Genomic DNA, 17,307 nt, shown 5'->3' with positions numbered 1-17,307 from the left:
TCAGATTGTATAGGGGACAGATATTTGTTCTTTTTTTCTTCCGTTAACTTAACCTAGAAGTTCTGTTTTGTCTTTAGATGGACTGCTGTTTGTACATGACATAGTTAACACAAATTTAAGTCTTAAAATGTAATTCTCTGCCAGTTTCTAACCTTGCCTTTTCTGTATTTCTACATGCTTGTCTTTTGATAACATTGCATTTTCCTCCGTGTCTGAAAGAGTCTGTTAAATGATTTAGAAATTAGTACCATACTTTTAATGGCCTCTTGCTTCTTTATATATGTAATGAGGCTTTGGATTAGTTGATTTCAAAGATTTCCCTCTCCAGTTAGTAATTTCTTTTAAGGCTTACTGTTTCTAAAACTTTCTTTTTGTAGTTTATCAGTTCAAAAGTAAGTAGGTACTACAGGGATACACTGTAATTTAGACAATTTCTTGAAACTTCTGTTAAGTGATATTGATCCACACAAATATCTGCACATAAATGTTTATAGCAGCTTTATTTATTATTGCCAAAAATTGTAAGAAACCAAGATGTCTTCAGTAGGTAAGTGGACAAACTGTTGCACACTGATACAATGGAACATTATTCAGCAATAAAAAGAATGAGTTGTCAAGTCTTAAAAAGACATGAAACTTAAATGCATATTTCAGAGTATAAGAAATGTCTGAAAATGTTACTTTATGATTCCACCTACATAACATTCTGGAAAAGGCAAAGTATATAGAGATAGTAAAAGGATCAGTTATTTTCTGGGGGATTGAGGAAGGAGATGGAGGAAGGATTAATAAGTGGAGTACAAAGGGTTTTGAGGGCTATAAAACTATTGTGTGTGTTACTGTAATAGTTGGTTCATGACACTATACATTTGTCAAAAGCCATAGAACTGTACAATACAAAGAGGGAACCCTAATGTAAACTCTGGACTTTAGTTAATGATATACCTACATTGGTTCATCAGTTTTAACAAATTTACCACACTAATGTAAGATGTTAATACTAACAGAAACTGTGTGGCATGGGGGGATGGTGAGTAGGAGAGGAGAAGATAGAAACTCTACTTTCTGTACAATTTTTCTGTAAATCTAAAACTTATTCTAGAAAGTAAAATCTACTAATTAATTAAAAGATATCGATGCCTGATAAAAAGTTTAAAGTATTGAGTATACAAAGTAATCAAATAAACATAAGTGGTATCTAAGTAAAGTAACAGAACAACATTATTTGAGAATATGTTTCTTTTTATTGTTAACAATTTGATCGTTATTCTGCCATATTTTTTTTTTAACAATACCTGTATTTTTTACCAATACCTTTATTTTTTTAACAATACGTCATTTCTGTTCCTGTGTTTATTTTTCTTTTCTTTTTGGTTGTTTCTATTAGGTGTACTAGCCCTATCTTGGTACCCACCTGACTCAAATGATGAGAATGGAGAACCTACTGATAACTTGGTACCAACTATTTTGGATAAAGCTCATAAATATAATCTGAAGGTATTTAATTTAATTTATTTTATTGAGATGTAATTGACATATAATATTAGATTAGTTTGTTTTTCAACATAATGATTTGATATATGTATATATTGTGAAATGATTATCACAGTCTAGTTAACTTCCATCACCACACGTAGTTACAATTTTTTTTCCTATCATGAGAATTTTTAAGTTCTATTCTTTTAGCATCTTTTAAATATATGATACAGTATTATTAACTGTAGTTATCAAGCTGTACTTTACATCCTGGAGGCTTACTTATTTTATAACTGGAAGTTTCTGCCTTTTAACTATCTTCACCCACTTTACCCACCCCCGTCTCAGGCAACTACAGATCTGTTCTCTGTATCTATGAATTGGTTGTTTTATGTTTTCTTTTTGTGGGATTTTTTGGTGTTGCTTTGTTTTGTTTTTCATTCCATATATAAGTGAGATCATACAGTATTTGTCTTTCTCTGACAGACTTATTTCACTTAGCATAATGCCTTCAAGGTCTGTTCATGTTGTCATGAGTAGCAACATTTCCTGTTTTGTTTTGTTTTTTGTTTGTTGGCTGAGTAATATTCTTGTGTGTGTGTGTGTATCCACCATTTTTTATTCATTCATCGTTATGGATACTTATGTTGTTTCCGTTTCCTGGGTATCGTAAATAATGATGCAGTGAACATCAGTCATCTTTTCAAGTTAGTGTTTTTGCTTCCTTTGGATAAGTACCCAGAGGGGGAATTGCAGGAAAATATAATTCTATTTTAAATTATTTTAAGAAACTCCATACTATTTTCATAATGGCTGCATCAATTTATATTTCCAGCAAAAGTACACAAGGGTTTCCTTTTCTCCACATGCTAACACTTCTTATTTCTTGTCTTTCTGTTAATAGCCATTCAAACAGGTATGAGGTAATATCTCATTGTGGATTTGATTGGCATTTCCCTGATGATTAGTGATGTTGAGCACCTTTTCAAGTACCTGTTGGCCATCTGTATGTGTTCCTAGGAAAAATGTCTATTCAGAACTTATGCCCATTTTTCAATCAGATTGGTTTTTTTGCTAATATGTTGTAGGAGTCCTTTATATACTTTGCATATTAACCCCTTGTCAGATACATGATTTGCAGATATTTTCTCCCATCTATTACGTTACCTTTTCATTTGTTAGTGGTTTCCTTTGCTGTACAGAAGCTTTTTTGATGTAGTGCCACTTGTTTATTTTTGCTTTTGTTGTTTTAGTTTTGGTGTCAAATCCAAAACATCATTACCAACACTAATTTCAAGGAGCTTACTACCTTTATTTTCTTCTAAGAGTTTTATGGTTTCAGGTCTTATGCTTAAGAATTTAATCCATTTTTAGGTAATTTTTGTGTATGGTGTAAGATGGTGGTTTAGTTTCATTCTTTTGCATGTGGCTGCTCAGTTTTTCCAACACCATTCATTAAAAAGACTGTCCTTTCCCCATTGTATATTCTTAGCTCCTTTGTTATTAATTGACCATAGGTGCCTGGGCTTATTTCTGGGCTTTCTATTCTGTTCCAGTGATCTGTGTCTGTTTTTATGTTCTGATTACTATAGCTTTGTAATATAGTTTGAAATCAGGGAGTGTGATGCCTCCAACATTGTTATTTTTTCTCAGTATTGCTTTGGCTTTAGGGTCTTTTGTGGTTCCATACTAATTTTAGGATTTTTTTTTTTTTAAACAATTTTTTTTTTAAATTTTATTTATTTATTTATGGCTGTGTTGGGTCTTCGTTTCTGCGTGAGGGCTTCCTCTAGTTGCGGCAAGTGGGGGCCACTCCTCATCACGGTGCGCAGGCCTCTCATTATCGCGGCCTCTCTTGTTGCGGAGCACAGGCTCCAGACGCGCAGGCTCAGTAATTGTGGCTCACGGGGCTAGCTGCTCCACGGCATGTGGGATCTTCCCAGACCAGGGCTCGAACCCATGTCCCCTGCATTGGCAGGCAGATTCTCAACCACTGCACCACCAGGGAAGCCCTAGGATTGTTTGTTTTATTTCTGTGAAAAATGACTTTGAGATTGCATTGAATCTATAGATTGCTTTTGGTAGTATGGACATTTTAACAAAATTAATTCTTCCAATCCATGAGTGTGGGCTATCTTAACATTTATTTCTGTTTCTTTAATGTCATTTATTAACATCTTATAATTTTCAGTGTACAGATCTTTCATGTTCTTGGTTAAGCTTATTTCTAGGTATCTTATTCTTTTTGATGCAGTTGTACAATAAATAGGATTGTTCCTTAATTTATCTTTCTGAGTTCATTATTAGTGAATAGAAATGCAAGTGATTTGTGTATATTGATTTTGTATCCTGCAAGCTTATTGAATTTGTTTATTTTAACAGTTTTTTGATAAAATCTTTAGAGTTTTCTGTATGTCACACAATGTCATCTGCAAATAGAGACGGTTTTACTCCTCCTTTTCTGAATTGGATGCCTTTCATTTGTTATTGTTGTTGTTGCATTATTGCTCTGGCTGGGAGTTCCAATACTTTATTGAATAAAAGTGGTGAGAGTGGGTATCCTTGAGTTGTTGCTGATCATGGAGGAAAAACAGTCGACTCTTCTCCCTTGAGTATGATTTTAGCTGGAGGCTTGTGATATATGGCCATTATTTTGTTGAAGTACTTTTTCTCTATACTCACTTTGTTGAGAGTTTGTATCATGAATGGGTGTTAAATTTTGTTGAATGCTTTTTTCTGCTTTTTTGAGATGATCACATGACTTTTATCCTTTATTTTGTGAATGTTGTGTATCACATTGATTGATTTGAGGGTGTTAAACCATCCTTGCACCCCTGGAATAAATTCCACTTGATCAGAGTGTATGATACTTTTGTTGTGTTGTTGAATTCAGCTTATTAATATTTTGTTGAGGAGTTTTGCATTTCTGTTCATCAGGGATATTGGCCTGTAATTTTCTTTACTGTGGTGTCTTGACTGGTTTTGGTGTCAGGGTAATGCTTGTCCCATAAAATGAGTTTGGACGTGTTCCCTTCTCTTCTAATTTTTGGAAGAAATTGAGAAGATTGGTATTAATTCTTCTTTGAATATTTGGTAGAATTCAACAGTGAAGCTGTCTGATTCTGGATTTTGTTTGTTGGAGGTTTTTGATTACTGATTATCTCCTTTCTAGTAATCAGTCTGTTCAGATTTTGTTTCTTCATGATTCAACCTTGGAAGGTTGTATGTTTCTAAGAATATATTCATTTGTGATGTCAGTGGAGTATTAAAGTCCCTTATTATTATTGTATGTCTGTTTTACCCTCTAGGTCTGTTAATATTTGCTTTTATATTTGGATGCTCCTATGTTGGGTGCATAAATATTTACAAATATCATATCCTCTTACTGTATTGATCCCTTTATCATTATGTAATGACCTACTTTGTTCTTTGTCTCTTATTACAGTCTTTGTTTTATGTTCTTCTTTGTCTTATGTAAATATTGCCACCCCAGCTTTCTTTTGGTTTCCAAGAGCATGGGATATATTTTTCCATCCCTTCGTTTTCAGACTGTGTGTGTTTGTACATCTAAGTGAGACTCTTGTGGGTAAGATATAGATGACTTTTTAAAAATCTGTTTAGCTACTCTCCAGGTTTTTTGCTTGCTTGTTTGTTTGTTTTCCCAGAATTTGTCCATGTACACTCAATTATTGATAGGTATGGAGTTATTGCCATTTTGTTTACTGTTTTATAGCCGTTTTGTAATTTCTTTTTTCCTCTCTGCTTCTCTTGATCTCCTACTTTGTGATTTGATGATTTTCTGTAGTGGCAGTCTTAGATTCCATTCTCTTTATCTTTTGTGTACTTAATCTAGGTTTTTGCTCAGTAGTTACCATAATGCTTACATAAAACAATTTATAATAGTCTGTTTTAAGTCAATAACAAATTTGGTAACAGTCTAAAGCTCTACATTTTTACTTACCCCCATTTTATATTTTTGAAGTCACCATTTACATCATCTTATCTTGCATATTCACTATCAAATTATTGCATTTATAGTTATTTTTACTGTTTGTCTTTTAACCTTCATACTAGTGCTTTGTATAAGTGATTAATCTATCATGTTTACAACATTAAGTTTTTCTAAATTTTACTGTATGTTAATTTTTACCAGTGAGATTTATATATTTGTATTTTTTTCCTGTTACTGACGAGCACCCTTTTGTTTCAGCTTAAAAAGTCCCTTTAATATTTCTTATAGGAATGGGCTATTGGTCTTTACTCTATGTTTTATTTTTCTGGAAAACTCTTTATATCTCCTTAAATTCTGAAGGATAACTTTGCCATGTAGAGTATTCTTGGTTGGCAGTTTAATTTTTTCAGAGCTTTAAATACATCATGCCACACCCTTCTACATTTTTTCTGCTGGAAAATATGCTAATAGTCTTTTGGGGATTCCCTTGTATATAAGAAGTTGTTTTTCTCTTGCTTCTTCATACAGTCTGTCCTTGCCTTTAACTTTTGACGATTTATTTATATTATATATATATAAATAAATCTGGATGCTGTTTCCTTCCCCTGATTAGGGAAGTGTTCAGCCATTATTTCTTCACATAAATTTTCTGCCCTTTTTCCCTCCTCATTCCAGGAACCTGATGCGAATAATGGTCTTCTTGATGTTTTCCAATAAATTCCTTAAACTATCTTCGCTCTTTTTTATTCCTTTTTCTTTTTGCTGCTCTAGTTGGCAGAGTTAAACTGCCCTGTCTTTGAGTTCACTGATCTTTTGTTTTGCTCTTAGTCTGCTTTTGAACCCTCATATTTGTCAGTACAGTTGTTGTATTCTTCAACTTCATCATTTCTGTAGGGTACTTTCCTTTATTTTCTGTTTGTTGAAATTCTCACTTCTTTCATGTTTTGTTCTGACGTTGGTGAGCATATTTATTATTTATTTTGAATTTTTTGTCATGTAAATCATTTATCTCTTTTTCATTAAGTATTTTCCTGAAGTTTTTATCTTGTCCTTTTATTCGGAACATATTCCTTTGTTTCTTCAGTTTCCCTGACATTTTGTGTTGGTTTCTATGTATTAGATGAAACAACCTCTTCTCCCAGTCTTGAAGGCATTGCCTCATGTAGGAGATGAACCTTAATGTTTAACCCTGTCCTATTTCTTGGCTGTCTCTCGTATCCTTGTGATTGTCCAAACAACCTACTTGGTTCTTAGTGGCTCCCAGCCGTTGAGGGTTTCCCAAGACCTGCCGGTGTCCTAAAAGGGGGGATCTCAGTCAGCACCTAAATTCAGGCTGATTGGAAGCCAGACTTTGGGCAGCAGCTTTTTTTTTTTTTTTTTTTTTTTTTTTTTTTTGCGGTACGCGGGCCTCTCACTGTTGTGGCCTCTCCCGTTGCGGAGCACAGGCTCTGGACACGCAGGCCCAGCGGCCATGGCTCACGGGCCTAGCCGCTCTGAGGCATGTGGGATCTTCCTGGACCGGGGCACGAACCCGTGTCCCCTGCATCGGCAGGCAGACTCTCAACCACTGCGCCACCAGAGAAGCCCCGGGCAGCAGCTTTTAAGTTATACATATATACCTCTTTCCATGGAAGCCTGGGAGATGGACATTTCATTCTGCTTCCTCTGTACTAAGCCCTGCATGATAGTTAAGAACCATTTCTTCCTTTGTGCCATCCCATTAGACCCATGAACACAATACCCACTAGCCACCAGAACCAGGCTATCAAGGGTTATTTCTTGTGGGCAGCAACCACAAAAGCTGGTGCACCAAATGTGGGCTCCTTTCTCAAAGATTCACACTACCTGGGGCTGGGCGGAGGGTGTTTGCGAAGTAGGTGCCCACTTCTTTCCCTGGTCTCTGCACAAGATTGCAGTTGGCCCCTAGATGTATGTTTAGTTTGATGTCTTCCCCTCAGGCCAAAGCTATGAAAATAGGATATTAGTCCTCTTTCACAGAAAGATTGGTTGCCTGTCTGTTGCCTCTCTGCTTTGTCCTGTGGGTTGTTGCTGGTTACGAACTCTTTATTTGTTTCAGTCCAATGGGACTCATAAATGTCCACCACTCTGGCCACCAGAGCCAGGTGATCGAGGTAGTGCCCCCTTACTTAGCAGCAGCCGCAAAAATCAGGCCATCAGATGTATATACAAGCTTCTTTCTGGAAGAGAAGGTGACCTGGAGTTAGATGGGGGAGGCTCCTTGGTCTTTGGAGAGTATTCAGTAAGCTTCTAGGTATGCCTTAAATTAGGTGCCTGCCACTTAAGCCGAAGCTTTAAGATAAGCATATAAGTCTCTTTTACAGAAAGACTAGGCATTTTAATTGGCTGCCTTTGAGCTGGGCCCTGGGGTGTAGGCATAGTGAATCCTCATGAGCCTCTTAAGTATGTTTCTCAGTTCACTATAGCCTTGTGTGTCTCATGGACAACAGCCCTGTTAACTTTCAAAGGTAAATGTTTTGGGTGCTTGTCTCTCAGGTGCAGGTCTTAAAAGTTGGGGTGCCAGATGTAGATTTCAAATCCTGTGCTCCTCAGGAAGAAGCTCAGAGTTGTGGGTTCCCTCCTGATTATGGGTCTCCATGCCAGGAGTGGAGTTTATGGTTAGATTGTGTCTCAGCCTCTCCTACCCATTTCAACATCAGTCTTTTTTTGTTTACCCAGTATGTAGGAGTTTATTTCAAAGAAAATTGTTCCTTATATAGTTGTAGATTTGGTGTGTCCCTGGGAGGAGGTAAGTTAAGGCTCCCCCTACATTGCCATCTTGAATTAGAACCTCTAAAGGTATTTTATTTTACTATCTATTATTGATAATAAAATAAAATACTGGTGAGCTATTCTTTTGGACATGAGGATAGTAATTACAATTTTTGGAGTAGTCGTTTTAATTAAAACAAGTGAAAATGACTTAGAATCTTTTTTAATAATACATTTTTTCATAAAAAAATTTCTGAGTTCCAAACCTCATCTAGATCATAGCTTATTAAAGTTTCCATACTATTATTCTGTATATGTTTTATATTCATATACTTACTGTTTATTTTAGCAGAAAAGAAAGAAAATTGCAGTGTTTTTATGAAGATAATGCAGTAATTAGTGAGATTAACATGTCTAGGTATCTTGAATGTCAAAGATTTACTAAAAACAAGTTTTGTTAACCATATGAATTTAAATATTTCTAAAGTAGTTAGAAAACAAACTGCTGCTTAAAAATTTGTCAAAATCTGTATTTTATTTAAACCTTGTATAACACATACACACACAAACACATACACGCCCAGGTACATAAAAATTGCAGGTGAAAGTCTGAAGACAATTGTAAGACCAAGTATATTCTACCCACATAGTAAGGCGTGTTACAAATGTGGGAAAATTTCTCACAGTATAAAATTTATTTCTTTCAGAAATTAATGAATCATGGAAACAAATAGAAGTAATGATGAAAAGGATTTTGAATAGCACCACAAAGGAAATTTTATAATGAATAGCAAGAGAATAAGAATTGTTTTTAAAATCCAAGGATACTTTTCAAAAATTGGTTACGTGGTAGTTAGCAACATTAATATTAATAAATTCACAAAAAATATAACCATATGGTCTGTATTCTCTGACCATATTCAGTATAACTGAACATTAAAAATAAGGCCAAAATAAACATTTAAAAAGTAAAAAATTGTCTAAAATTTTAATTATAATATTATAACTAAAAATAACACTTCTTTTAAGATCAAAAGTGAAAATTTAGGATGATTAAAAATAAATAGCACTGAGATTATCAATACCAGTAGGACATGGATAATGAAATGAACTAAAATTAGAAGGAGGGATTAATAAGGATGAAGTAAGCAATTAATTAAATAAAATACAAAACCTTCAAAATCAGTAGCCTGGATAAATTATTTTTTCACTGTGGGGAAGAAAAAAATAGACAAACCACTGGCAAGATTAAAAAAGAAAAACATAGAGAAGACATAATATCAAAAACTGAAAGGGAATAGATCTATAGGGATAGAAGAACATTTAAGGTTTTATATCACCATATTTAAAATATATAAAACATAGGCAGCATTCTTGGAAAATACAAAAAAGTTTTATTTTTTTGTGCAGAGAGAAGTTTAAAAAATCTAAATTGACTTATATCCTAGAAAAAATTTCTGAAGTTTTATTGAGTGTATGTCTTTCTCAAAGCACCAGATCTTACCTGTCAGTTCTGTTCAACCTTTGAGAACTGGTTGATTTTTGTGATAGTGAAATACAGTGGAAAGTTTACTCATTATCTATTGCTGTATAACATATTACCCCAAAACTTGGCAGTTTAACACAACAAACATTTTATATCTCATGCAAGTTCTAAAGGTCAGGAATCTGGAAGTGGTTTAGCCTGGTGAGTCTGGTTCAAGATTTCTCAGAAGGTTATAATCAAGTTGTTGGCTGGTACTATGGTCATTGGAAGCCTAGAGGATCCACTTCTAAGCATTCTTATGTGGTGGTTGACAGACCTCAGTTTCTTTTAGCTGTTGGAATGGGACTTAGTACTTCTTTTTTTTTAAATTTAAGTATGGTTGATTTACAGTTTCAGATATACAGGACTTAGTTTGTGGGCAGCCTCTCCACAGGACTGTCTCCTTAATACATGGCAGCTGGCTTCCCCATAATGAATGATTTGAGAAAGAGAGAGTTCAGTATAGAAGGTGCAGTGTTTTGACCTAATTTAGGAAGTGACTGTCACTTATGCCCTATTTTATTGGTTTATCTGCTGGTAAACCAACCCTGGTACAATGTGGGAGGCAACTGCACAGGTTATGAATATCAGGAGATGGGGAGCATTCATGGCCATCTTGGAGACTGGCTACCAGAGAAGACTTGCAACTTTATTCTATAATGATAACACAGTTCTGATTCAAACACTAAAGAAGGATAGCACAAAAAAGAGATTCATACAGTGATCTCATTAATGAAAATATATGCAAAATTCCTAAAGAAAACATATGAGAAGTGTTTATTAGCAAGATCTAAGAGGGGGTTCAAGAGTATGAAATCTGAATCCAAATCTCCCACATTCAATCCTGGCTCAAGCACTTAGTAGCTGTGTATTTAACTCTTATGCCTCAGTTTCCTCATCTCTCAATGGAAAAAGTAACAAAATCTACCTTACAGAATGGTTATAAAGATTACATGAGGTAATATATGTAAAGCCTTTAGAGTCTGGCACATGGTAAACACTATGTAAGTGTTCAGTAAATAAAACTTAATTGATTATTTAAAGGAGATAAAACATGATCATCTTGATACTAAACTTCTGAGGAAATAAAAACTCATTACTAATAAAACTCTTAATAAAAAATATTCTTTAACTTGATAAAGGGTTTCTTTTATTTTGTTTATTTTTCTATTAATTTTTATTGGAGTATAGTTGCTTTACAATGTTGAGTTAGTTTCTGCTGTACAGTAAAGTGAATCAGTTATACAAATACATATATCCACTGTTTTAGATTTCCTTCCCATTTAGATCACCACAGAGCATTGAGTAGAATTCCCTGTGCTATACAGTAGGTTCTTGTTACTTATCTATTTTATATACAGTAGTGTATATATTTCAATCCTAATCTCCCAATTTATACCACCCCCCACCTTCCCCTTGGTAACCATAAGTTTGTTTTCTACATCTGTGACTTTATTTCTGCTTTGCAAATAAGTTCATCTATACCATTTTTCTAGATTCCACATATAAGCGCTATTATACGATATTTGTCTTTCTCTTTCTGACTTACTTCACTCTGTATGACAATCTCTAGGTCCATCCATGTCTCTGCAAATGGCATTATTTCATTCCTTTTTATGGCTGAGTAATATTCCATTGTATATATGTACCACATCTTCTTTATCCATTCCTCTGTTGATGGACATTTGGATTGCTTACATTTCCTGGCTATTGTAAATAATGCTGCAGTGAACATCGAGATGCATGCATCCTCTCTAATTACAGTTTTCTCTGGGTATATGCCCAGTAGTGGGATTGCTGGGTCATATGGTAGCTCTATTTTTAGTTTTTTAAAGAATCTCCATACTGTTCTCCATAGTGGCTGTACCAATTTACATTCCCACCAACAGTGCAGGAGGGTTCCCTTTTCTCCACACCCTACCCAGCATTTATTGTTTGTAGATTTCTGATGATGGCCATTCTGACCAGTGTGAGGTGATACCGCATTGTAGTTTTGATTTACATTTCTCTAATAATTAGTGATGTTGAGCATCTTTTCATGTCTTTTTTGTTCATCTGTATGTCTTCTTTAGAGAAATGTCTATTTAGATCTTCTGCCCATTTTTTCATTGGGTTGTTTGTTTTTTTGTTATTGAGTTGCATGAGCTGTTTGTATGTTTTGGGGATTAATCCCTTGTCAGTTGCTTCATTTGCAAATGTTTTTTCCCATCCTGAGGGTTGTCTTTTCGTTTTGTTTATAGTTTCCTTTGCTGTGCAAAAGCTTTGAAGTTTCATTAGGTCCCATTTGTTTATTTTTGTTTTTATTTTCATTACTCTAGGAGGTGGATCAAAAAAGATATTACTGAGATGTATGTCAGAGTGTTCTGCCTGTGTTTTCCTCTAAGTGTTTTATAGTGTCCAGTCTTACATTTAGGTCTTTAATCCATTTTGAGTATATTTTTGTGTATGGTGTTACGGAGTGTTGTAATTTCATTCTTTTACATGTACCTGTCCAGTTTTCCTAGCATCACTTATTGAAGAGACTGTCTTTTCTTCATTGTATATTCTTGCCTCCTTTGTCATAGATTAGGTGGCCATAGGTGTGTGGGTTTATCTCTGGACTTTGTATCATAATCCGTTGATTTGTATTTCTGTTTTTGTGCCAGTACCATACTGTTTTGGTTACTGTAGCTTTGTACTTAGTCTGAAGTCAGGGAGCCTCATCCTCCAGCTCCGCTCTTCTTTCTCAAGATTGCTTGTGCTCTTTGGGGTCTTTTGTGTTCCCATACAAACTGTAAAATTTTTTTGTTCTAATTCTATGAAAAATGCCCTTGGTAATTTGATAGGGATTGCATTGAATATGTAGATTGCTTTGACAATATCGGTTCTCCGATCCAAGAACATGGTATATCTCTCCATCTGTTTGTGTCATCTTTGATTTCTTTTATCAGCATCTTACAGTTTTCTGAGTTCAGGTCTTTTGCCTCCTTAGGTAGGTTTATTCCTAGGTATTTCATTCTTTTTGATGCAATGGTAAATGGGATTGTTTCCTTAATATCTCTTTCTGATCTTTCTTTGTTAGCATATAGGAATGCAGGAGATTTCCATGTATTGATTTTGTATCCTTCAACTTTACCAATTTCCTTGATGAGCTCTAGTGGTTTTCTGGTAGCATCTTTAGGAATCTCAGTGTATAGTATCATGTCATCTGCAAACATTGACAGTTTTACTTGTTCTTTTCCAATTTGGATTCCTTTTATTTTTTTTTTTTCTTCTCTGACAGCCATGACTAGGACTTCCAATAGCATGTTGAATAAAAGTGGTGAGAGTAGACATCCTTGTCTTGTACCTGATATTAGAGGAAATGTTTCAGACCTTCATCATTGAGTATGATGTTTGCTGTAGGTTTGTCAGATAGGCCTTTATTATGTTGAGGTAGATTCTCTCTATGCCCACTTTCTGGAGAGTTTTTATCATAAATGTGTTGAACTTTGTCAGAAGCTTTTTCTGCATCTATTGAGATGATCATATGGTTTTTAGTCTTCAATTTGTTAATGTGCTGTATCACATTGATTGATTTGCATATACTGTATTGAAGAATCCTTGCCTCCCTGGGATAAATCCCACTTGATCAGGATGTATGATCCTTTTAATGTGTTGTTGGATTCGGTTTGCTAGTATTTTGTTGAGAACTTTTGTTTCTATGTTCATCAGTGATGTTGGCCTGTAATTTCCTTTTTTTGTGCTATCTTTGTCTGGTTTCGGTATCAGGGTGATGTTGGCCTCATAGAATGAGCTTGGAAGTGTTCCTTCCTCTGCAATTTTTTGGAAGAGTTTCATAAGGGTAGGTGTCAGTTCTTCTCTAAATGTTTGATAGAATTCACCAGTGAAGCCATCTGGTCCTGGACTTCTGTTTTTGGGGAGTTTTTTAATCCACTTTCAATTTCAGTACTTGTGATTGGTCTGTTCATATTTTCTATTTCTTCCTGGTTCAGTCTTGGAAGGTTGTACCTTTCTAGGAATTTGTCCATTTCTTCAAGGTTTTACATTTTATTGGCATATAGTTGACTGTAGTAGTCTCTTATGATCCTTTGTATACCCGTTTTGTCCATTGTAACTTCTCCTTTTTTGTTTCTAATTTTATTGATTCAAGTCCTCTCCCTTTATTTCTTGATGAGTCTGCCTAAAGGTTTATCATTTTTTTTATCCTCCCAAAGAACCAGCTTTTAGTTTCATTGATCTTTACTATTTTCTTTGTTTCTATTTCATTTATTTCTGCTGTTTTTTCTTTCCTTCTACTAAGTCTGGGTTTTCTTCTTCTTTCTCTAGTTGTTTTAGGTATAACTATAGGTTATTTGAGATTTTTCTTGTTTCTTGAGGTAAGATTGCATTGCTGTAAACTTCCCTCTTAGAACTGCTTTTGCTGCATCCCATAGTTTTTGGATCAGAGTGTTTTTTTTCTCATTTGTCTCTAGGTATTCTTGATTTCCTCTTTGATTTCTTCAGTGACCTTTTGGTTGTTTAATAACATTGTTTAGCCTCCATGTGTATTTTACAGTTTTTTCCTGTAATTGATTTCTAATCTCATAGCATTGTGGTCAGAAAAGATGCTTGATATGATTTCAATTTTCTTAAATTTGTTGAGGCTTGATTTGTGACCCAAGATGTGATCTATCCTGGAGAATGTTCCATGTGCACTTGAGAAGAAAGTGTATTCTGCTGCTTTCCGATGGAATTCCCTATAAATATCAATTAAGTCTATTTTGACTAATGTGTCCTTTAAAGCTCGTGTTGCCTTATTAATTTTCTGTCTGGTTTATCAGTCCATTGTTGTAAGTGGGGTGTTAAAGTCCCCCACTATTATTTCCCCTTTTATGGCTCTCAGCATTTGCTTTATATATTGAGGTGCTCCGACGTTGGCTGCATATATATTTACAATTGTTATATCTTCTTCATATACTGATCCCTTGATCATTATGTAGTGACCTTCCTTGTTTCTTGTAACAGTCTTTATTTTAAAGTCTATTTTGTCTGATTGAATATTGCCACTCCAGCTTTCTTTTGATTTCCATTTCCATGGAATATTATTTTCCATCCCCTCACTTTCAGTTTGTATGTGTCCCTAGGTCTGAAATGGTTCTCTTATAACAGCGCATGTATGGGTCTTGTTTTTGAATCCATTCAGCCAGTCTCTGTCTTTTGGTTGGAGCATTTAATCCATTTACATTTAAGGTAATTATTGATATGTATGTTCCTATTATCATTTTATGAATTATTTTGGGTTTGTTTTTGTAGGTCTTTTTTCTTCCCTTCCTCTTGTTTTCTCTTCTCTTGTGTTTCCTGCCTAGAGAAGTTCCTTTAGCATTTGTCATAAAGCTGGTTTGGTGGTGCTAAATCCTCTTAGCTTTTGCTTGTCTGTAAAGCTTTTGATTTCTCCGTCAAGTCTAAATAAGAGACTTGCTAGGTAGAGTATTCTTTGTTGTAGGTTTTTCCCTTTTATTACTTTAAGTATATCATGCCCCTCCCTTCTTGCCTGCAAAGTTTCTGCTAAAAAATCAGCTGATAACCTGTGGATTCCCTTGTATGTTTTTTGTTGTTTTTCCCTTGTTGCTTTTAATATTTTTTCTTTGTATTTAATTTTTGTTAGTTTGATTAACATGTGTCTCGGTGTGTTCCTCCTTGTGTTTATCCTGTATGGGACTGTCTGCACTTCCTGGACTAGGTGACTATTTCCTTTACCATGTTAGGGAAGTTTGAGACTGTTATCTCATCAAATATTTTCTCAGGCCCTTTCTCTCTCCTTTCTTCTTCTGGGACCCTTATAATTCGAATGTTGGTATGTTTAATGTTGTCCCAGAAGTCTCTGAGACAGTCTTCATTTATTTTCATTCTTTTTTCTTTATTCTGTTCCACGGCAGTGATTTCCACCATTCTGTCTTCCAGCTCATTTATCCATTCTTCTGCCTCAGTTATTCTGTTACTGATTCCTTCTAGAGTATTTTTCATTTCAGTTATTGTATTGTTCATCTGTTTGTTCTTTAGTTCTTCTACATCTTTGTTAATCATCTCTTGCATCTTCTCAATCCATGCCTCCATTCTTTTTCTGACATCTCGGATCGTCTTTACTATCATTATTCTGATTCTTTTTCATTATTTATTCATTTAGTTCTTGTAGGTTTTTATCTTGCTCCTTCGTCTGCAGCAGATTCCTCTGTCATCTCATTTTGGCTAACTTACTGTGTTTGTGGTCTCCTTTATGCATGCTGCAGGATCATAGCTCCTCTTGCTTCTGATGTCTGCCCCCTGGTGTGTGAGGTGGATATTGAGTGGGGCCTCCCCTTTGCTCTGTGGTTGTCACTGCCCTGTCAGGGGCATGATATGCTCCTTAGTTGTTGAAGTAGAGGCCCAAAGATCTGTTTCTTAGCTGTGTTTCTGATCTGCAGTGAGAGGTAGGTGGGATTGAAGCACTTCCACTGGGAGAGAAGCCTTTGAGTATTCCTCCTCTGGAGATGTTCACCTGTGAGTGTGCTCTGTTATGTCACCTTTTGCCTGTTGTGCGGGCTCACAAAGTACACTGTTGTTGGCACTGCTCTCAGTCCCATCATAACCGTGGGTATGCCAGCAAATGGCCCTGGTGACTCTCAGGTGTAGTTTTCACCAGACCACTGGTGCAAACACTAGAGCAAACACTGTAGCACTTTTGACTGTCATTGTGTAGGCTGGTTTTGTAGAGAGTATAAATATCAGAGCTGGATATTTACCACTATATCATTAATAACACAGCAGAGAAATAATTTTTTGTGTGAGACATGATAGATATGTTTTGATAGATTATATCACTTTTAGCAAATATTCCTGTTTTCCTTCCCCTCTACGGAAAGAGCAAGTATACCTCATGCCCCATTGTTGTCAGGCTTGGTCTCATGGCTTGCTTTGACTAATGAGATGTAAGAAAATGTCATGTATGAAGACTGTAGGAAAACCATGTCTAAGCAGAAGTATTATATGTGCTTCAATGGTTGTGTTCCTCTTCCATGAGAACAGCATGCCCCAGGTGCGCCTTCTGTCTAGGACCCAGATTGACAGACATGTGGAGCAGAATTGAACTTGATCCACTGTCGAGCAGAGCCAGCATAGCCAGTCCATAGACCTGTGTGCAATAAACAGGTGTTTGTCTTTGAAAGCCACTCAGATTGTGGATTACTGTAAAACATCATCACATCAAACCTGACTGAATTAAACCATCCATCTAGGTTAAAGAAAATCAGGATTTTAAGGGAAAGAACTAACTCAGTCACTGGTGGTATTCTTGCATTTTAATCAGTTTTGTATTATTTTAAAAGAACAAGTTTTTTCTATTTTATATATAAATCACATTTCTCGTAGTATTGATTTCACCATCCATTATTTATTTGGCCTATTGCTCTAGAGTCATCATAATACCTGCTTTTCAGGCTTCTGTAGATTTTCGACTGTGTGAAATTTGCATGTAGTATGTCTGTGGTTCTTTTCTAAATGATTTTTCAGCTCCATTTGAAAAAATGTTTTACTGCCTATGAGCTCTTTTTTTCCTTTTTGTCTTATTGTTCTTAAATTAATAATATGAATTTTTGGTGAATATTACCTAAATGGGGTATATAAATGG

At 35.3% G+C, this 17,307-nt stretch overlaps 1 protein-coding gene across 6 annotated transcripts in view; it reads left to right on the top strand.

Moving 5' to 3' along the window:
* MANEA (mannosidase endo-alpha) overlaps positions 1–17,307 on the top strand; it is a 105,179-nt gene that overhangs the window by 28,445 nt on the left and 59,427 nt on the right. For all 6 annotated transcript variants that reach the window (XM_082634146.1, XM_082634151.1, XM_082634145.1 and 3 more), the window contains one exon: positions 1,388–1,497. In XM_082634146.1, coding sequence (XP_082490272.1) covers positions 1,388–1,497 — 110 coding nt within the window. The remainder of the gene's footprint in view (positions 1–1,387; positions 1,498–17,307) is intronic.

This window comes from Mesoplodon mirus (assembly GCF_964341445.2).
Source record: "Mesoplodon mirus genome assembly, chromosome: 10".
NCBI lineage: Eukaryota > Metazoa > Chordata > Mammalia > Artiodactyla > Ziphiidae > Mesoplodon > Mesoplodon mirus.
Note: the sequence above shows the minus strand (reverse complement) of the source record. Positions and strands in the feature narration are given on the sequence as shown.